The sequence below is a fragment of the Octopus sinensis genome, linkage group LG10, assembly GCF_006345805.1.
Source record: "Octopus sinensis linkage group LG10, ASM634580v1, whole genome shotgun sequence".
Taxonomy (NCBI): domain Eukaryota; kingdom Metazoa; phylum Mollusca; class Cephalopoda; order Octopoda; family Octopodidae; genus Octopus; species Octopus sinensis.
In genome coordinates, this window is record NC_043006.1 from 44453840 (window position 1) to 44475935 (window position 22096).

Here is a 22096-nt window from a genome sequence, read left to right on the forward strand (position 1 = left end):
ACTTCTTTGTTTAAAGGACATTGCAGCTCACACACGAGTGACACCAATGCAGAGACAGCTAACTTTGAACCGGTTTGTTGACGCTATCAAATCTAATGAAGATGCAATGCAACAACTGACTAACTGGGGTCTTTATTTTGAAGATGCTAGTATTCAGGTAAGTTAGATCCTTCTATTTTCTTATTTCTTTATTGCCCACAAGGAGTTAAACATTGAGGGGACAAACAAGGACAGACAAAGGGATTAAGTCAATTACATTGACCCACTGCGTAACTGGTACTTAATTTATCGACCCTGAAAGGATAAGTTGACCCAGGCAGATTTTGAACTCAGTACATAACAGCAGACGAAATATCACTAAGCATTTTGCCCAGAGTGCTAACGTTTCTGCCAGCTCGCTGCCTTAAATTTTCTGAGATCTGTTACTGCAAGACGTGATCACATTGCAGCCTGTTTGTGTATATTCATAAAAAGAAATAAGTTTGATTATTATGAGCATGAAGAATCATTTCTGATTTGTGATTTGTTTTGTATCCTATTGTATTGAGTGTTGTTCTTTGCGGAGGTACTTAACGCCTAACTCTGCTTGTATTTTGTAAGACTGATTTAGCAATTAATGAAGTTCTCTCTTTTAACATGTGAGTATTATGGTGTTGATAGTTTTCATGAAGCACCACATAAAGGGAAGTGATGAGTTTTGGCAAACTGACCCCTAGGGCAAGTGGCTGATGATAATGATGTGAAGTCACAATGATTTGTGCTGTGGCATGGTTAGCATGGAATAGGTTAGAGTTCAGCTTCTTCTCAGTGTTTAGTATTGGTACATGATTAGCAGCTGCAGAGAAGATAAAATGTGGCTGGAACTCTCCAGTACAGATTTTGTAGTTTCGTAGTGTTATATAATTACTTGAAAGAGAAGATACATTACATTAGCTAGGGGTATATAACCTGTGATACTTTCTGCTCCTCACTTACCAAACATCTTTGATTTTTTTCCTGTGAAACAAGTAAGAATTGAAAATAAATGAATCTACAATGGTTTGATGACTAGTGGTGCTGATAATATCACATTTTCATGCAGAAAATGTATGAATGATATGGACTAAGTCTGTAGGCTTGATAAACTTTAGGAGTATGTTCACTTCAGGTGACTTCCATACGATGCATTTCATCACACCAGGAGTCTTTGTCGTCTATTATTATCTTTGGTAGATGTGTCTCTGGCAATATCACCAATATAGTCGAGTAGGTTTTGTCCTCTGTTTGCATGTGGCAGTCTCTAGATGCAACATTTGATATAGCTTGGAGTGTAGCACAGAGTGGCCGGCAAAACCTTCATTAGGCTGAGCAACAATAGTAGAGATGGGTGGAATGTGTCTATAAATCTCTTCTTTGGTCTCATGCTCACACCATTAGATATTTTGAACCTCCATGAAAAGGGGTGTGGTACTGTAAAGCAATATTAGCTTAAAAGCTGCCTGATAGAGCGGCTTTTTAGCTACTGACCTTGAATGGGAAGATCTACAAACAGATCTCTGACTTGTTGCAATTACTTCCTCCAGTATCATCTCCCAATGATGACCATATCCATTGCAAAAAATCCCGTTAAAAAATCGCCAAAAATATTTTGCTGGAGTTTGCAATTTCAGTTATTCCCAAAATTTATTTCAAGTTATACAAATTGTTATCATACAAAAAAATTTGTCACAAAAATTCACATAAAAAAATTGCCGAGAACAATCACAGTAATGGAAACTTGGGAAATCCAAAATTTCAGGATTACGGGTCCGGAGTTAGCCCAGAGTGTTTTTAATTTACTCACAGAGTTAGTCTTTAGATTATAAAAATTATTATTGTACAAAAAAATTTGTTGCAAAATGTCATATAAAAAAATTGCCTAAAACAATTGCAGTAATGAAAACTTGGGAATACAAAATTTCAGGATTGCGGGTCCGGATTCAGCCAACAATGTTTTCAATTTACTCACAAAGTTGGCCTGATTCCAAAATGGCATGCTATGTTGGGCTACGGCCTCTAAGAGTAAAGTTGAAAAAGTGTGACACACTGACATTCACATTTATTATATTAGATATTTTCCAGTCAACAGCTGCAGCAAAATACTCATGTAAACAAATACTTTAAATAGGTTTATTTTGAAGCTGTTGAATGTTTTTTAACAGTTTTATCTAAATTTTAATGATTATTCTCCGTAACTTAGTGGTTCGGCAAAAAAAGCTGATAGGATAAGTACCAGGCTTAAGAAGAAAAAAAAAAGTCCTAGGGTTGATCCATTCGACTAAAAATTCAATGCGGTGCCCCAGCATGGCCGCTGTCTAATGACTGAAACCTGTAAAAGATAAAAATTAACGAGATAGAGAACTTGGGTTTGAGTTGTGGTTTCTTCTCTTATATTGTTTTTATTAATAAAATTTTCCAAATTTGACAAAAGGCTACATTATTGCCTGAATGTGGACTGACAGAAATGCCAGAAAACCAAACTAAATTCCTTTTAACTCTAACACTCTGTGTATTGCCTTCCCAGTCCTTTTTCAGTTGATTTTACCTTTCACTCTTCTCTTATTGATGAAAAACTACCCGTCGTATACTGACATTGATTATATCTCTTGCTTAATAATTTTGTGGTTGTTTGCCATTATAAAAAAATTACTATTTCAAAATTTGGTCCAACTAGCTGCTTTATCCTACTCTGTAAATATTTCTTATTCTAAACATTTTTGTCTGTAATTGGACAGATTGAAGGAAGATATTTCCCACCAGAGAGGATAATCATGAGGGAAAAAGATTTCAATGCCTCTGAAGAAGCTGATTGGGGACGTGATCTGAGCCGTGCAGCTGTCATAACCCCAGTGCCTTTGCAGAACTGGGTAGTGATAACTTGTAAACAAGACATTGGAAAGTCGAAAGACTACATATCTATGATGATGAAGGTGACAGGACCGATGGGAATTGATGTTTCCCAACCCAAGTTGATTGAGACCAGAGACCAGCGTACAGAGACACTGATTCGTCTTTTAAGAGAAACTATCCATAAGAATGTGAGTTTAAATGTTATATTTTGAAATTATGTGTATCAAGGTGAGAAATGAGGAATCGGGGTAACTTTTTGAACATTGCTTGTTTAGAAAATCAGAATACGCTGTCTATATGTTTCAATTAAATTTTAAAATAATAAGATATTTAGATTCATTTTCTAAAACACTTTAACCCTTTTGATACTAACCTGCCAGTAGCCGGCTGAAAATTTTTTGTTTCATAAGACCAACCCAGCCGTAGCGGGCCAAGAGTACTCATTTTATTTAAATGTGAATTTACGCACAAATCACATTAGTACATTTGTGAAAATAGGTGATTTCACTTTGTAAATAGTTGGGTTATAGTATCTGACATTGCTTGATGAGATATCTGAACTCAGTGAATTTTGGGAGATTTTTTTCCACATTCTTTCGGTGTCGATTTCTTTTTCAACTTTGAAAATGGATAGGAGTTTCTTGCAGTGATTAAGCAGTGATTCCGAATTTAAAAGATTTTCAACGGAAAATATGGAGATATTGAGAAAAAGAATGAATGAGGTACAAAAGCATGTGGTGTACGAGAATGAATAGGCTTTTTCTGTATCCGAAACCGAAAGCAGCGATTTTGAAGAAACTGAAAGTGGCAATAGCGACAGCAAAGACGATTTTACATCGGAATGAAGTAAAACCTTTAAAAATATTTTTATTAGCAATTTTCCTGAAGAGATGGGGTCTATCTATAGTCTTTCTTAGGAAGTGAAACCGTTGCACTTTCATTTTTTTTCAGTATGCTTGTTTGAAGCGATCACTGCGGAAACAAACTGTTACACAGAATGTAAACAAACAGTATATGCTAGGAAAGGCCACGAAATGGGGGATCAAAGTTTGAAAAATTTGTGAAGCAAATACTGGGTACTGCTGTGGTTTTAGTTTTTATACAGCGAAAATAATGTTAGTAAGCATGGCCTAGGGTATGATGTGGTCTGGAATTTATCACTTCCAGGGCCGTATATTATTTTTTTAGTTTGGTCAAACTTGCAGTGGATTCCAGTATTTCAGTTTATTTCACCTTTATGGTTACAGTTATTTAATGAAACATGATTATTTTAGAATTTAATTGAAACTCATGAAGGGCGTATTTTGGTCAGAAATATAGTAATGAAAGGGTTAATACAATATTTTGGATACATATCTTCTGTGATGATTTTTTTATGTAATTTTGCTGCTTTTATTTTATAATATAATATATAATCGCTCTTATTAAATGTCTAAATACCTTTAATGTTTCAGACATTTCCCTACCAAGAGCACTTATTAGAAATTCAGTATATTGTATTCTTATTGAATATATTTGATTAACAATATATATACATGTATATATAAATAAGAGGAATAGCCACCAATATGCTAGAAGATGCCAAATCGTTTTACTATGAAGAATATGTTCTCAAAAATTTTAGCAAACGGCAGAATGTAAGTGAGCAAGACAAATGAAAACATACAAAATAGGGCAATAAACTTCATACCTTAAAATTTCACTATTAATGATCACTAATGTGATCATCCGTAGCTCTTCAGTGAAGTCGTTGCAGGAAACCTACTTCACAGAACTAGATACAAAACGTCCTCTCAACAGAGAACATGCATAAAGTTCTGCCAATTATGTGTTATGACCTCTCTTACAAATGTCTTCATTTTGGCTCACTAAGACCCAAAGCTATAGTAGAAGACTTGCCCAAGGTGCTATGCGGTAGGTTTGAACTGAAGATCACATGGTTGGAAAGCAACAAGCTTCTTAACCACAAAGCCATGCCTGCGCCTACATGTTTTCTCAATTTTTTCCTGATTTATTCTACTTAACCCTTTCATTACCAATCCAGTTGAAACTGGCTCTGGCTCTGAGTACAAATGTCTTGTTTTCATAAGTTTTGAATTAAAATCTTCCACCAAACTTTAGTCACAATTTATGTTCCTAACTCTAGCTTGTTATATTTAAAGTAATTGAAAGAAATGCAGAGCATCTCAAAATAAATACAGTAACAAAAGGGTTTATGTTTTTGTTTTTATGCCGACTTATTTTTCAGCTTCAACTTGTTGTCATTATTTTCCCAACAAGCCGTGATGACAAATACAGCGCAGTTAAAAAGTTATGCTGTGTTGAGTGTCCTGTCCCATCACAGGTAAAATTGCTTTGCTACTACTTCTTAATCCTCTCACCTATTTCTCTTTGCAAACCCATAAACTCTAATAGGAGAATAGACTGTTTTTTCCATTTGCATCTGAAGCAGATTTTAAAAACTTCTGCAGATAATATCTGCTTAACCCTTTAGCTTTTAAACTGGCCACATCTAGCCCAAATATTCTACTTGATTTATCTTCAGACTGGCTCGATCCAGCCTCTAAAATCTATCCTATGCTACTACTGACACTCAGTTGGTTACTACGACAAAGGTTCTAGTTGATCTGATCGACAAAACAGCCATCTCATGAAAGTAATGTGCATGTGGCTGATCACTCAACAGACACATGTACCTTTGACATAGTCCAGTGTGACGCAGAATATGACAAGGCTCCTCCTTTGAAATACAGATACAACTCATTTTTGCCAGCTGAGTGGACTGGAGCAACATGAAATAAAGTGTCTTGCCCAAGGACACAATTTATCGCCAGGAATTGAACTCTCGACCTTACAATCATGAACTGAATACATTAACCACTAAGTCATGCTCCTTCACTCTACCTTATTCTAAAAATAAGCAATTATATCCTCAAAATCTGAAACTAGTGCATAATTAATTCAAGACAATAAATTAATAAGCATTGCATTTAAGGTGGTGAGCTGGCAGAAACATTAGCCTGCCGGGCAAAATGCGTACCTGTTGCATACTGGGGTCAATCTAATCGACTGGGCCCCCTCTGCCAAAATTTCAGGCCTTGTGCCTAGAGTTGAAAAGAATATTAAGCAGGATGAAGGCGGCGAGCTGGCAGAAACGTTATCACACTGGGCGAAATGCTTAGCAGTATTTTGACTGTTTTTATGTTCTGATTTCAAATGCCACCAAGGTCGGCTTTACCTTTCATCCTTTTGGGGTCAAAAGATTAAGTACCAGTTGTGTACTGAGGTCGATCTAATTGACTACGCACCCCCTCCCCTAATTCAGGCCTTGGGCCTAGAATAGAAAAAAATATTAATCAGGTTGAAAAGCAAGGCCGACCTTGCTTTTCATCCTTTCAGGGTCAATAAATTAACTACCAGTTGCATACTGGGGTTGATCCAATTGACTGGCCCCCTCCTCAAAGATTTCAGGCCTTGTGCCAAGAGTAAGAAAAAAAAAAAACAAAATAAGCATTGTATTTGACAAAATTTTCAAATGGTATTTGTGATGCCGTATGGTAAATATAATACATAACTTTATTTATGTCTGAAATTAAAAGAAAATGTTAGAGAAGAAAAAAAATGAGTTGGCTTACATTTAAAAAAAAATCTTTTTAAAAAAAGCCAACTTTACTGATATTTTGGAAATGGATTTTTTATACATTGGAGAAAGGCAGCAAATGATAAAATGCATGAAGGGGTAAGCAACAAAGGTAGTGGCTGAGAGTCACTGCTCTACCTGTTACTCAACTTGCTAGAAATAACAGCAAAAACCCCTTCTCAGATGAAAGAGTCTTATTAACCTCATGGCATGGTTAGAAGCAATCTAAAACCATAAAAAAAAAAAAAATAATGAATGTGTTATTTAATGGAATATTTATTTTCAGGTCATTATTGCCAGGACTATCAGTCAACAGCAGAAGCTACGCAGTGTTACCCAAAAAATTGCTCTTCAGATCAACTGTAAATTAGGAGGAGATTTGTGGGCTTTGAGCATTCCTTTGGTATGTTGTCTTTGTTCTTTGAAAATATTCATCCTCTGCTCTTTCATTATTTCATGAGTTGCTGACTAGTTTATAACTTGGTGGTTCATAGGTCTCTTCTTATGAATCTGACATTCCACCTGGGGCTGTGTGGCTAAGACGGCACAAGTGTAGCTGTATGGTTTAATAAGTTTGCTGCCTAATACGTGGTTTCGCATTCTTGTCTTATTGACCCCAATACTTATTTTTAAGGCTGGTTCTTATACTGTCCATACCCCTTTGAGCAACATCACAATTCACTCATCTGTCCACAAACACAATCTTAGCTTTCCTATCATTTATAAATTCTCTTGCCTCTCTCATCCCAACACCTCTAACCACCAAAGCTTTCCTCAATCCATCCATTCATACATTCTGGTTCTGCTGCTTACCACTTCAGCCTTCATCACCCTCCTTACCATCCATTCCTCATCCATCCTCTGATATCGGGGGTTATGTTCTATGCCTCTTTGAGCTGGGAAATGAATAGAATGCCTGTTCGTGTGTCTTGTTGTGACTATTTCCTCCTAAAAAAATGGGGACTAGACCTGGGTATATAAAAAAAAAATTCTATCAATATCTTTTGCTGAACTGTTGAGCTATGAGGACATAACCAAACCAATATCAGTTGTCAACTGATGGAAGGGGACAAACAAAATACACATACATACATCATACATGCAATGAGTTTCAACATAGTTTCCATCTACCAAATTCTCTCATAAGGCATGGGGCTATAGTAGAAGACATTTGCCCTAGGAGTCACAGAGTGGGACTGAACATGAAACCATGTGATTGCAAAATGAGCTTCTTAACCACATAACCATGCTTTTTGTTTTTTCAATGTACACCTCTTATTTAGTTTTGGGCCTGTTGTCCTTGATTCTAAGACCCAGTATCTCAAAAGAGATTTAGCTCTGGTGAAATTGAAATTGTAGTCATGGCCAGTGCTGGTGGCATGTGATAAGCACCATTCGAGCGTGGCTCGATGCCAGCGCTGCCTAACTGGCTCCTTATGCTGGTGGCACGTAAAAAGCACCATCTGAATGTGGTCGATGCTTGTGCCTCTTGATTGGTTCCTGTGTCGCTGGCATGTAAAAAGCACCATCTGAATGTGATTGACACCAGTGCCCCCTGACTGGCTCCTGTGCCGGTGGCACATAAAAAGTACCCACTACACTCTTGGACTGCTTGGCATTAGGAAGGGCATCCAGTTGTAGAAACTGTGCCAGATCAGATCAGAGTCTGGTGCAGCCTTCTGGCTGGACAGTCCTCAGTCAAACCACCCGACCCATGGAAAGCAGACATTAAACCACCTAACCCATGGAAAGCAGACGTTAAATGACAATAATGATTTTAATCTGTAAAATTAGCAAGATGAGTGGCTCTTTCTGAAGCCTCTTAATTATCATTTTTTTTATCCATAAGTTAGTTAAGAGATATGAACCATAGCCTGTGTAGTCCCTCCCAAACTGATGAGATTGATACAGGTGATGCTCAGTCTGAATGTTAGCTGACTAATATCTGCAGATAGAGAGGAACACGATTTTGGGGCCTAAATTTTTGCAACAAGCATCCAAGCATGTGTAAGCTAATAACTAGTCAAATACATTTATTGTAGGTGAGTTACATTGTTATAATTTCAATTTTGTGTCAAGCTGATGAAATTTTTCCTTTTCCAGAGTGGTATAATGGTTATAGGTATTGATGTGTACCATGATTCTTCGAAAGGTCATCGATCAATCGGTGCATTTGTAGCCAGTACTAACAACAATTTGACTCGGTGGTTCAGTAGAGTCTGCTTTCAGCAACCCAACCAGGAGTTGATTGATGGTCTCAAAACCTGCCTAATTGGAGCTCTCAAGAAATATCACGAGGTCAGTTTTGGCAATGTTACTTTCTCAAGAGACTTTGTTGTTTGTTTTATATTATACTAGCAGTATCGCCCGGCGTTGCTCGGGTTTGTAAGGGAAATAACTATAAAGGATTTTTTAGAGAGTTATAGCCAAAAAATAGCAAAAAATGGGAAAAAAAAGATGGTAAATTTTTTTTTGATAGTTAAAAAGGTCGAGTTGCGTCCCCATGACCATCTGTGGTTTGTATTTCTGATTGTCGACCCCATGTTGAATTATCGGAATTTTTCAGAACTGGGGGAACTTTTCAAAATTTTCGCTGCGTTAGTTTGAATTATGACATTGGGCTATGTGTGTGTCAAATTTCATCAGAATCGGTTGAAAGCCGTGGTCAGAGTGAGGGTACAAGCAAACAGACACACAGAAACACACACAGACAAACTGCCGTTTATATATAGAGATATATTGTTGATCTTTGTTGGTATACTTTATCTTTATCTTAATTCCCTTTTTTTTTTCTTTAAGCTATTTCCTACTGATGATAAACTTTATTAATCGTTACTACTTGAAGATCCCTTTTATTCCTAAAAGTTGTACTGTTTCACATTGATATAAAAGGTTTTATATTATGTTAAGATGATCGATACTGCTCACAGATAGTCTCTTTATATTTTGACAGAAGAAAGTATTTTTGCTCTGATTCTAAGCTAAAATAAAAGAAGTTTGGAGTGAATGAATGGCATTTATTGCCAGGAATGTGGCACATCAAATCCCAAAACCCAATTTTAGGATGTGTGAGAATCCTAATAATTCTATAAATTACACAGGATATGTGTATATACAGGTGCATGGCTCAGTGGTTAGAGTGTTGGGCTCACAATCACAAGGTAGTGAGTTCGATTCCTGGACTGGGCTGTTTTGTATTCTTGAGCAAGACACTTTATTTTACATTGCTCCAGCTCACTCAATTCCCTTGGATAAGATCAGTGGTGTGGAGAGAGGGGAGGCTGGTATGCATGGGCAACTGCTGGTCTCCCATAAGCAATCTTGTCCAGACATCTGTCTTGGAAAGTAACTTTCTAGGTGCAATCCCATGGTCATTCATGACCAAAGGGGGCCTTTACCCTCTACTAGTCTGCTCATTGGTCGAATGCTCAGAGTTAAAACTGTTTCTGAGCATAGCTTTACATTTGATATTATATGATACTTCAGTGGTTTTAAATTTACTAGAAATGTTCAATTCTTGGCTGTGTAAGTTATATTTGATCTCGGTGTGAAGCTAGCTTTATCATACACAAAAGATTGTTGTCAACTGAATTGAAATATTGGTTTCAAATTTTGGGACAATGCCAGCAATTTAAGGGGAGGAGTTAAGTCAATTCCATCCATGCCAATGCTCAACTAGTGCTTGTTTTATCAACCCTGAGAAGATAAAAGGCAAAGTCAACTTTGGCAGAATTTGAACCCAGAATGTAAAGATGGATGAAATGCTGCTTAGCATTTTGTCCAGTGTGCTAATGACTCTGCCAGCTTGCTGCCTTAACTCCTTTGAGCTGGAATTTTTTTTCTCAAGTTGGGAATGGTGGTGGGGTGGGGTTGTACGCATGCGAGCCTTTTGGGCTGTTATTATAGTGTCATGCACTCCGATCATATGTCTGGCACTACATACTTACAAGAAAAAACCGGAGCAGTAATATAGACTGGGAATTTTAAAGATTTGGGTTGTAAAATTTTTGACCGGTACAAATATGTACCAGCCGGGCCGAAAGGATTAACAGAATTGAAATGTTAACTGCAAAACTATTTCGTGTTTTATTTTGTCATATCATTGAATGTCATAATTATTCTACTTAGTTTATATTGTGAGCAGTATCATTTTGCTTATTTTGTTTATTTTCTTCTTAATGCAATACAGCCATATCATTTCTTATACTAACTTTACTTTTTCACCTTGCTTTTCTAATTAAAACATTCAAAATTGGTGTCATGTGTAACTTTCCTTTGTTTTTTCAATTAAAGATACTATCAATTCCAGACAGGTTTTGCTGCTTTGTCATATATTGGAATATATTAGCAAATGTCAAGGCTGGTCGCTTAACCCTTTAGCATTCAGATAACATTGCCAAAATTGTTTATTTATTTACATAAATTTTGAATTAATCACATCATGCATTATCTTGTAACTTTGAGATTTCAATGATGGAATCATATATTTTTAGACTGACATTGTAGGGTAGGTGTGAAAGGCTAGTTCTAGCCAGTTGGAACACAAAACAGGTAGAATATTTGGGCAGGATATGGCTGTTTAAATGCTAAAGGGTTAAAAATGTTTTGACTATTGAAACACTGGTTTTTTATGTTCTTCATAGATTTTTTTTTTTACACAAATTTGAAATTTTATGGTCTTGTTGCTAACACATGTATAAAAATATCAAGTCTCTAATCTTTCATTGTTGCTATTGTTTGGCTTTCAGATGAATCACATTTTGCCTAAGCGTATTGTTGTATTTAGAGATGGCGTTTCTGACAGCCAGTTATCAGTTGTGTCTGGTTACGAGGTTGAGCAACTTTCCAAGTGTTTCCAGCATTTTGGTGATACCTACAGTCCTTTACTCTCAGTTATAATTGTACAGAAAAGAGTTAACACAAGGATATATATAAATCAGGTAAGCTGTCTTGCTTTTGGTAGTGCATCTTATTATTTTTATGTCTTGCAACATTGTGTATGTGTGTGGAGGAATAATGCTGAGTGAAGTTAAATTGGTTGGTATTAACATGTTAACCACCACAAGTACCATCAGTGGTTCATCACAAACTTTACACAACTGCCATATGCACCACTGGTGGAATTATAAAAGGCGTCCTAGCCAAATCAGACTGGAACTGGTGCAGCTCTCTTGCTTGTCAGTTCTGGTCAAACTGCCCAACTCATGCCAGCATGGTGTAGGAAAAGAGTTGGCACTGGATGGGTGCTTCACAATTCCATACATAGTTCATGGAAGGATAAGGCGAGGACAAGATCTCCAAACAAATAATAATAATTTATTTCCCCCTGAATAAACCTTTCATCTCTGGACATCGGTAGCCTGGATGCCTTGGAGCGGAAGCAGCAGGGTTGGAGGCATTTTCACAGACTCGCAACGTCGCTCGCTGTCGGAATTCCAGCTCCATGGAGCTGGTCTAAGTTGCATCCTGTCCGGTCAGAAGCTGGGGCCGAAGAGGATGAATGGGTGGTCAAGCCTAGCTGCTGATGATGATTGCGCATAAGGGGCTTCCATCAGATCTCTGGAAAGCTCCAATTCTATGCGTGGATGAATGTTCCACAATGGCGTCTAGTAACAGGCTAAGCACAAATGTTTGTATTGTATTAATTTTGACCATTTTGTTATTATATTTCTATTGACATACACTGTCTCTCAATTAATTTTGAAAATAAAAGTAACTTTGTCATTAAGTTAGTGTTTGGAGCATAGATTAACATGGAATTTTGATGGAAGAATTTAATTCAGGTCACTTTCAAAGAGGAAGTTTGTATCAGAGGACCAAGGTTGATCTCAAGTGAGACCCCTGTTGTACTCTTTCGCCCCAACTTTCTCTCAATCTTTCTTCCTTTTTCTTGAGTAACGCTGCAATTGACTAGCGTCCTGTCCAGCTGGGGGGGGGGGGCACATACGCCACAGAAACTAGGAAACTGGGCCCATGAGCCTGGCTAGGCTTGAAAAGAGCGCAAAATAAAAATTATTATTAATGAGTCTAAGATGGCGAGCTGGCAGAATCGTCGAGACACCAGACGAAATGCTTAGTGGTATTTCACTGTTGCAGTGTTCTGAGTTCAAAGTTAATGGAGGGAAAAAGTGAAGGGAATGTAGACCACAGAGAAAAAAAATGATGTTGCAATACATTTAGGATATGTAACATAATGTAGGTGATGGGGAGGAAAGAGATTGCTCTTTTACTTGTTTCATTCATTTGACTGTGGCCATGCTGGAGCACCGCCTTTAGTCGAGCAAATCGACCCCGGGACTTATTCTTTGTAAGCCCAGTACTTATTCTAGCGGTCTCTTTTGCCGAACCGCTAAGTGACGGAGACGTAAACATACCAGCATCGGTTGTCAAGCAATGCTAGGGGGACAAACACACACACACACACAAACATATACACACACACACACACACAAACATATACACACACACACACACATATATATATATATATATATATATATATATATATATATATATATACGACAAGCTTCTTTCAGTTTCCGTCTACCAAATCCACTCACAAGGCATTGGTCGGCCCGGGGCTATAGCAGAAGATACTTGCCCAAGATGCCACGCAGTGGGACTGAACCCGGAACCATGTGGTTGGTTAGCAAGCTACTTACCACACAGCCACTCCTGCTCCTATGATCAGGATTGATTTACAAATTCAGAGGAACATTAACTTCTGTAATATTTAGGAAAGAGATGGATGGTGGATGCAGCTTAACATTGAACCTATGATTATAAACTATCCGTGCAAGAAGGCTTACACAAAATGTTAGAGTCGACATGTTCCTGTATCTTTTTTTTTTTTTCTGTTGAAAAGTCATTGTTGATTTATTGTAACTTCCATAAAGAAATGAAGCTATTCACATGGAAATGTGCAGAAGGTAATAGCAGTGATAGCAAAGCATGGTTGTGGGGTTTGTCTGGTGATGGGAGAAATATTGACCTCGCTTGGAAGCAGGCGAGGGTTGACAACAGGATGGACATCCAACTGCAGAAAATATCCCTCAATGAATTTATATTGCTGATGGAATTAGGAATCTGTGATGTTCATAACTTTCTTGCAGCAAGTAAACTGAAGTAGCCACTAATAATATGAATTAAAACTGGGTCAGCAGTTTAATCTTTTAGCTTCTTACTGTTATTTTATAGTGCTAAGTGTCTACAAAATAGTAATAGTATTAAGCATGATGATGAAGATAAAGACAAAACAATAAAATCACTATAACTACTAGTGTGGTGTAATTTAAATTGTAATATTCTGTGTATTTTTTTTTCTTTTTTAGAGAAATCAAGTAGATAATCCAGCTCCTGGAACCATTGTAGATCATAGCATTACAAGGAAGAATTGGTAAGTGAAAATTAATAATACTGTTGTTATTAATATTAATAATACTGTTGTTATTAATATTAATGCGTGGAGACGCAATGGCTCAGTGGTTAGCGCAGCGGACTCGCGGTCGTAGGATCACGGTTCCAATTCCCAGACCAGGCGTTGCATGTGTTTATTGAACGAAAACACCTAAAGCACCACGAGGCTCTGGCAGGGGGTGGTGGTGACCCCTGTTGTACTCTTTCGCCCCAACTTTCTCTCAATCTTTCTTCCTTTTTCTTGAGTAACGCTGCAATGGACTGGCGTCCCGTCCAGCTGGCGGGACACACATACACCACAGAAACTTGAAAACCGGGCCCATGAGCCTGGCTAGGTTTGAAAAGGGTGCAAAATAAATAAAAATTATTATTAATGAGTCTAAGATGGCGAGCTGGCAGAATTGTCGAGACACCAGACGAAACGCTTGGTGGTATTTCACCTGTTGCAGTGTTCTGAGTTCAAATTTCGCTGAGGTCGACTTTCATCCTTTTGGGGACGATAAAATAAGTACCAGTTAAACACTGGGTGTGATGTAGTCGACTAGTCCCCTCCCTCAAAACTTCTGCCCTTGTGGCAAAATTTGAAACCATTATTATTAATGATTCTTGAAAGTTAATTGGTGATCTCACTAGTGCTGGTGGCATGAAAAATGCATCCATTTTACTCTGTAAAATGGTTGACATCAGGAAGGACATCCAGCTTTGTGTGTGCAAGTTTGTATTTCCTGATAGTTTTGTTTGCTTGCAGTCCACTACAAAAACACATCCAAGCTGTTTTTTGGTACACTGGTAAATTAATACCCCACTTAGAAAAAGGAGGGTGTTGGCAATAGAAAGGGCATCCAGCCACACAAACTCCATTTTAGCTAATTCTCATGACCTGTGCAAGCATGGAAAAGTAGATGTTAAAAGATGGTGATGAATGTTGATGACTTTCTCCCCTCCTCTGGGTATGAAAAAGTAAATGTCAACTGTGCTGGAATTTGATCTCAGAATCTAGTAAGATCTCAGAACTAACTAGTTTTCATGTTGGTACATGTAAAAGAGGATCTGTTCTGGTTCACATAAAAAGTACCCATACTACTGCCACATAGAAGCACCCAGTACACTCTAAAGTGGTTGGCATCAAGCTGTAGGAACCAAGCCAAATCTGACAGGAACCTGGTACTGTTTTCTAGTTTGCCAGCTCCTGTCAAACCATTCCAACCAATGCCAGCATGGAAAACAGACATTAAGTGATGACGATGATGATGATTCTATTATTTATGCCACTCGATTCCCTTTTTATGAATATTTTCGTGTTTGTTGATGGAATGTTACTTTCTCCCTTCAGGTATGACTTCTTCCTGGTGAGCCAGCATGTACGGCAAGGAACTGTCACTCCCACACATTACATTGTTGTCCATGACACGTCTGCAATGAAAGTAGACCATGTTCAGAGATTAACATACAAAATGACACACTTATATTATAATTGGCCTGGAACAATCAGAGTACCAGCTCCATGTCAGGTGAGTAGCTAAGGATAAGAGTAAATATCAGAGCTCTTCTTTATTCAGTATTCAGATTACTCCGCCAAATGTAATGCCTATTTATTTGCATTGTTTTGAATTAATCATGCAATATTTCCTAGCTTTGAGATTTTGATGATATGTTTATTTTTAGAATGACATTGTAGGATAGGTGTGAGAGGTTGGATCTGGTCAGTTTTAACATAAAACAGATATGGTCTTTTTAAATGCTATAGTGTTAAGCCCACTGCTCTCTATGGAGCACAGGCCATCAGTGACTTCTCTCTGTTATTCTCAACCCTGGGCTGTCTTTTGCTCTCCAAAGACTTGCTGGTTTTGAATTGTCAATGATGCTTCTGTAACTTTGCCTTTTTTTTTTACTCGGAAGGGATGTTGGTCCTATGCAAATCCATCTTGGAAGAAGTGGTTCATACTAGTGTGGCCTGTATCCTTTGACCTTTCCAGCTCTTGAGCTTGCACATCACTGGCATAGCTTTTGAGATCATTGAGGCATACAAGCCACCACTGCCACAGGACTGGGCCATGTGATGGTCTAATCTCTTTGTTTAGAAATGTTTTATTTTTCTTATTGATTTCATTAAAACCACGTCTGTGGTTGTACTTCTAACACAATACACTCTCTATGTATTTTAATTGATATTAGAAATGATCAGCAATTTGGAAGGCTTTAGCAAAATAACTGTTTTTCCATTATTAAGTTCTTTAAACGATGTCCAAACAAATTTCTTCAAGGAATACCATACCTTGATGCATTTCAGTTGATAACAACACTCTGCTTGAGTGAGCCATGGTACCACAAAATTTGACTTTAAAATGACTTAATATATTCCATCAGGTGGTGTAATTAAGTTAGATGTGAACTATGCCAATTTTGACCTAAGGTTACCTTGATTCTATATTTCTGCAGTGTAGAACATGCAGCATTGATTTCCTATTTTTACATATTATCGAAAGAGTGATGGACAATATGTCCATCACTCCAAGTCCAGCTCAGCCCACTTGCTCTTGGTACAGAAGATAAAGCATTGGTTGATATATGTAAGAGGGGATTAATTCATTAGCATAGACTTGTAATTTGTATCAATAATCCTTTGGGAGAAATAGTGCAGTTGTTAGCAGTTACACCCATGGAAGAAGACATAATTTAAGATTTGGAACTGTTTATAATATCCCATACTAGTTAACTGTTTTAATTTGTAGGTATTAAACAGTATTTTGCCTTAATTGTTTATATGGAGGTGTATACTTGTGGCTGTACAGTTAGGAATCTTGCTTCTTAACCATGTGTTCAGCGTAGCTTTGGCAGCCAGAAACTGGAAGAAGCCTGTTATGCATGTGTGTGTATGTGCTGGTACTACATAAAAAGCACCTGGTACACTCTGTAGAATGGTTGGCATCAGGTGGGGCATTCTGCTGCAGAAACCTTTTCAAAACAGACAACTGGAGTTTGGTGCTTCTGTCAAACTGTTCAACCTATGCCAGCATAGAAAATGGGCATTAAATGTTGATATGTGTGTGTTTATGTATACCCTTGTCTTAGTATCATGCGATGGTTGTAAATGAGCATCACTATTTCCAAAGTAATATTTCCCCATGACCAGACATGTTTTTATGGAAGATTTGAAACATAGGATCCTGCTTGCATGATGGTGGCACATGTTTATTACCTATCATGTAATGTCAATACAAGGAAACAGCAAAGCACATGCATACAAGTTTCATTCAGTTTTCATCTTATAAATCCACTCACAAGGCTTTGATTGACCAGGAACTATAGATGGCACTTGCCATGCAGTGGGTGTGACCCTGAAACCATGTGGTTGGGAAGCCAACTTCTTCCCACACAGCCACACTGTACCTTGAAACCCATATAAAAAAAAAACTGGAAATAACTGAGATAGGCGCAGGAGTGGCTGTGTGGTAAGTAGCTTGTTTACCAACCACATGGTTCTGGGTTCAGTCCCACTGCGTGGCATCTTGGGCAAGTGTTTTCTACTATAGCCTCGGGCCGACCAAAGCCTTGTGAGTGGATTTGGTAGACGGAAACTGAAAGAAGCCCGTCGTATATATGTGTGTTTGTGTTCGTCCCCCTAGCATTGCTTGACAACCGATGTTGGTGTGTTTATGTCCCCATTACTTAGCAGTTCGGCAAAAGAGACCGATAGAATAAGTACTGGGCTTACAAAAGAATAAGTCCCGGGGTCAAGTTGCTCAATTAAAGGCGGTGCTCCAGCATGGCTGCAGTCAAATGACTGAAACAAGTAAAAGAGAAATAGAGAGAGTAAAGTTGATGTAGCATTGATTTATTATCAACCACCGAATTGAAGAAAAGCTAATCACTTATATTTCCTTGAAATATCTCCAAGAATTGTGTATATTTGGGTATTAATCATAATTTCTATTTCATTCTTTTGCAGTATGCTCATAAATTGGCTTACCTTGTTGGCCAGAACATTCATAAAGAGCCATCTCACAGTCTGGCAGATAGACTCTATTTTTTGTAAAAAGCCATCATTCAGCAAATGACACACACAAGGTTTGTCTCCAGCCATGGATCCTGTTTTGGAGTTGTTTTTTTTTTTTACTAGTCTCATGTTTGTGCTTTTAATGTCTGATATCATCTTGAGAGCATTTTCATCAAAGAATGTCTTCAGCTACAGAAAGTCAACAGCTGCAGAATTTTAGAACCTTTACCAATTTTTTTTTTTTTATTACCATTTAAAAGCAGTTGTCTTTATTTTTACAATGGTAGCCAAGGGGTTTGTACAAAATCTTTTGGCTATTGTAAAAGACTGTTTGTAAAATCTTGGACATTATTTTCTTCATATATTTTGCTAATGCCAATGCATTTTAGCTGACCAAAGAATATTGGGACAATGTAAAGAGTTAAAGAGACTTTTAAAAAAATGAAAGAAGGCTGTATTTTATTTACAGGAATGCTTCATTTGGGAAGGCTGGAAACAAACTCCATTAATCGAGTTTGGACTTATTTTGTTCTTCATCCATTCCTCAGGTATCCCCAAAACACAGGACTTGACTGGCATTGTCTTAGGGCATGATTAAAGCTATTATATTTTTATGATTCTGTTTTCTTATTTCGTAATTAGAAGTAGTTTTAATATATTTTGTGTTTGTTTAGATCATCTTTTATTTTATAGAGATGTAAAGTTTGTGTTGGCATTTGATAAGGACAAGTGGTAAAGTTAAAACCCAACATATTTAGGCTAGTTTTAAGCATCTCCTGTCAAGCTGTCTATATTTCTTTTCTCTCTATATATGTTTTCTTATCCAACTTTCCCTCTTTTTCTGTTTTCCTCTCTGACTTTCTCTTTATTCTCTATATGCTATCTCTCTTTTTCTCTCTCTATCTGTCTTGTGCTTTTCCTTTATGCATGTCTGTCCTTTTTTTCTCAATATCTGCCTCACATTTTTCTTTCTATATGTCTTTGTTTTTTTATATTTCTCTATGTCACTCTGTCCCTTTTTTTCTAGATTTCTCTCTATTTGTCTGTCCCCCCTTTTTTTTTGTGTCTGTATTTTTCTTTCTTTCTATATCTGTCTGTCTGTCACACACACACATATACTTACATTTCCACTTTATGAATATAGCATTTAAATAGATATTGTGGCCAACTTTTAATTGAAAGTTAAAGTTAAGAAATATTAGCGTAAAATTTGAATGAAACATTGAAGAAACAATTTTTTTTAATTATGCAAGGCATAATTATTTAATAAACTTTCAGCATTTCACCAGATTAAACTATTTTAGTAAAATTTCTGATTCATTGGCAATCCAGTTCTTAATGCCAAATGTTCAGAATGTAAATGGTAAAAGCTAATTAAATTGACTGCATAAAAGTAGTGGACTGAGCAAAGTTGAACCGTATCCATCTTTCAAGGTATTATTTCTAATCTAGGCTCAAGTATTCATTTTTAGGAGGAGGCAGAAGAGGAGGGCTATAATCAATTTAATCGATCACCCCCACCACCCCTCATCTCTTCATCTTCAATATTTGACTGATTCTTATTTTATTAACTTTGGAAGGATGAAAGGCAAAGTTGGTCCCTAACTTCCCACCTCTGTAGGGTTTAACCTCTTTAATTTCTCATTTTAGCATTTAATTGACTAAATCCAGTTACGATAGCAATGAGGTTACAAAGTTACATTTTTAGCAAGTAAAAAAAAAAAAAACCTCCCTATCATATTCCACAGACCATATTTTCCAGTTTCTCTGATCATCTCCTTTTGATATGAATACATCACCATCATGATGATGTTATTTCTCTTTTTCATTTTTAACAATCACCTTTCTATGCTTGCATGGATCAGATGGAATTTGTTGAGACAGATTTTCTATGCCCTTGCTATTGCCAGCCTTCACCTGTTTCCAAGCAAGATAGTATTTTCTTGTGGTTAGACATGTTTTTCATAGAAGAGTGGAAACAATCGGCATCATTTGTATGATGATGCTCATTTTCAACAATCACAATATGTCTAAACAAAGGTACGCACACGCGCACACACACACACGGTGGGCTTCTTTCTGTTCTTGTCTACCAAATCCAATCACAAGGTTTTGATCAATCAGAGAACGTAGTAGAAAACACTTGCTCTTGATGCCATGTAGTAGGACTGATGGAAGAGAGGAAACAAACAGCATTGCTTGTATGATGATGATGTTCATTTTCAACAACCACAATATGTCTAAACAAAGGTACACACACACACACGGTGGGCTTCTTTCAGTTCCTGTCTACAAAATCCAATCACAAGGCTTTGATCGGCCAGGGACTGTAGCAGAAAACATTTGCTCTTGATGCTGTGTAGCAGGACTGAACCGAAAACCATGTAATTGGGAAGCAAGTTTCTTAACCTCACAACATCCTCACCCACACCTAGTATATATTATTCCCAAAATTGATTTCCTTCTGACAAACAATGCTACCATTTATGAGGTTCACTTTTGTATTGAATTTTCTTCAGTATTAGTGTTAACCGCATATGTAAAATGTTTGCTGGGTTAGCTGGTTCTTTTTCCTACATGTAACTGGTTGCATGACCCACCTCTGTTGTGTCCATGTATGTAATGTTTCACCACTTTGTTCATGTATCTACATACAAACTAGTTGTGGCTTACTTCATGTTCCATTTCTTTCACTCATGTATGTAACTTGTTGGGTTTGAATTCACGATGTACAGCGATGTAACTAAAGCAAGGTATATTGTCTGGATCTCTACAGTAGCAGAAGTCATTGTAGTAGTAGTAATAGCAATGATAATCCTTCATATTGCTGTTGCTGGACTCTGGATTGTCCATTGAAGCTTTGTTGTCGCTATTAAGAATCGCAGTTATACTTGACTTCACTGCCCATCTTCATCGCCAGATGACTATCGCAACAGCATCTGTGTCTGTATCTATTCTTTCTAGTAACAAGATGTGGCGTAAATATTGTATATTTACAAGGAGGGGAGGTGGGTGTCATGCACATGCAGTGAAACAGCGATGTGAGAGAACAAAATGGTGCATGCAACTTTTGGTCAATCTAGCAATCTTTCTTCACCTTTTCTCCAGTCAAACTGGATCTTTGCCATGTACCGGCAGCTGATGGTTCACGGACTGGTGCCGGTCCGTAAACCATCATTTTGAGTAGCACTGGACTGGGCAATGTACTGGTTGGTTGCACTGCCAGTATAATGGTTTGTCACAGTTCATAGTAGTTGCCTCTATTGTGCTACCGTTATTTTTGCTTGCTTTATCTTATCCTTTTCTTCCAGTCATTGATCTGTGGCTGTGCTGAGGCACCACCTTGAAAGATTTGGTCAAACAAATCGCATGCCTCCTCTACTTAATTTTTAAGTCTGGCACTTATTCTATTAGTCTCTTTTGCCAAACTGCTAAGTTACAGGTATGTAAACAAATCAATAACTATTGTCAAGCAGTGGTGGGAGACAGACACAAACACGGCTTCTGTCCACCAAGTTAACTCACAAGGCATTGGTTGACCCAGGGCTATTGTAGAAGATGCTTCACAGTGGAACTGAACCAGAGACCTCATGGTTGTAAAGCATGCTTCTTAACGACACAGTCATGCCTAGTGTGTAATGTTTTTGCATTTTGAGTTCAGATATTACTGGTGGCTCATTTTTTACTTTCCATCTCCCTGGAATTGTTAAATAGATGCCAGAAGTATCAGTGAAGTTGTAGGGCTCATTCTATTGACTCTATCTCTTGTAGATATACATTATTACTATATAACTGTTCAATATTAGGTAGATTGAGGCAAATTTCTACTGCATAACTTGCTACACCTCCGTGTTGCTGGGGTGTGTGCAGCATTGTGCGATGTTTTCTACTGTTGGGAGTGTGCAAAGTCTTCCCGTACTGTATTAGTTTTTTTTTTCCTTACAGTGTGGTGCTGTCTTTTGTTGTGTCACTGCTTGTGTGTTGAGTGTGTAATACTTTGGTTTTTTGGCTTGCTGGTGGAAGTTTATTTCACTGGATAAATGCTGTATAGAGTGTCTTGTATTTGTGGGTGTTTTGTTTAGGTTGTATTATTGGATTGATAGTGTCTTGTGTAGGATTATAATAATAATAATAATACTGACGGTGTTGAGCTGACAGAATTGTTATCATGCTGG

General features: G+C 37.5%; 1 protein-coding gene across 1 annotated transcript in view; it reads left to right on the top strand.

Annotated features, from left to right (window-relative positions):
* LOC115216607 (piwi-like protein 1) overlaps positions 1 to 19673 on the top strand; it is a 47062-nt gene extending 27389 nt beyond the window's left edge. Inside the window, exons 13-21 of the mRNA XM_029786082.2 lie at positions 17 to 157; positions 2754 to 3056; positions 5117 to 5212; positions 6795 to 6911; positions 8612 to 8806; positions 11257 to 11448; positions 13840 to 13904; positions 15258 to 15435; positions 17874 to 19673. Of these exons, the coding sequence (XP_029641942.1) occupies positions 17 to 157; positions 2754 to 3056; positions 5117 to 5212; positions 6795 to 6911; positions 8612 to 8806; positions 11257 to 11448; positions 13840 to 13904; positions 15258 to 15435; positions 17874 to 17960 (1374 nt within the window). The 3' untranslated portion in view covers positions 17961 to 19673. The remainder of the gene's footprint in view (positions 1 to 16; positions 158 to 2753; positions 3057 to 5116; positions 5213 to 6794; positions 6912 to 8611; positions 8807 to 11256; positions 11449 to 13839; positions 13905 to 15257; positions 15436 to 17873) is intronic.
* The last annotated feature ends 2423 nt before the right edge of the window (positions 19674 to 22096 follow it).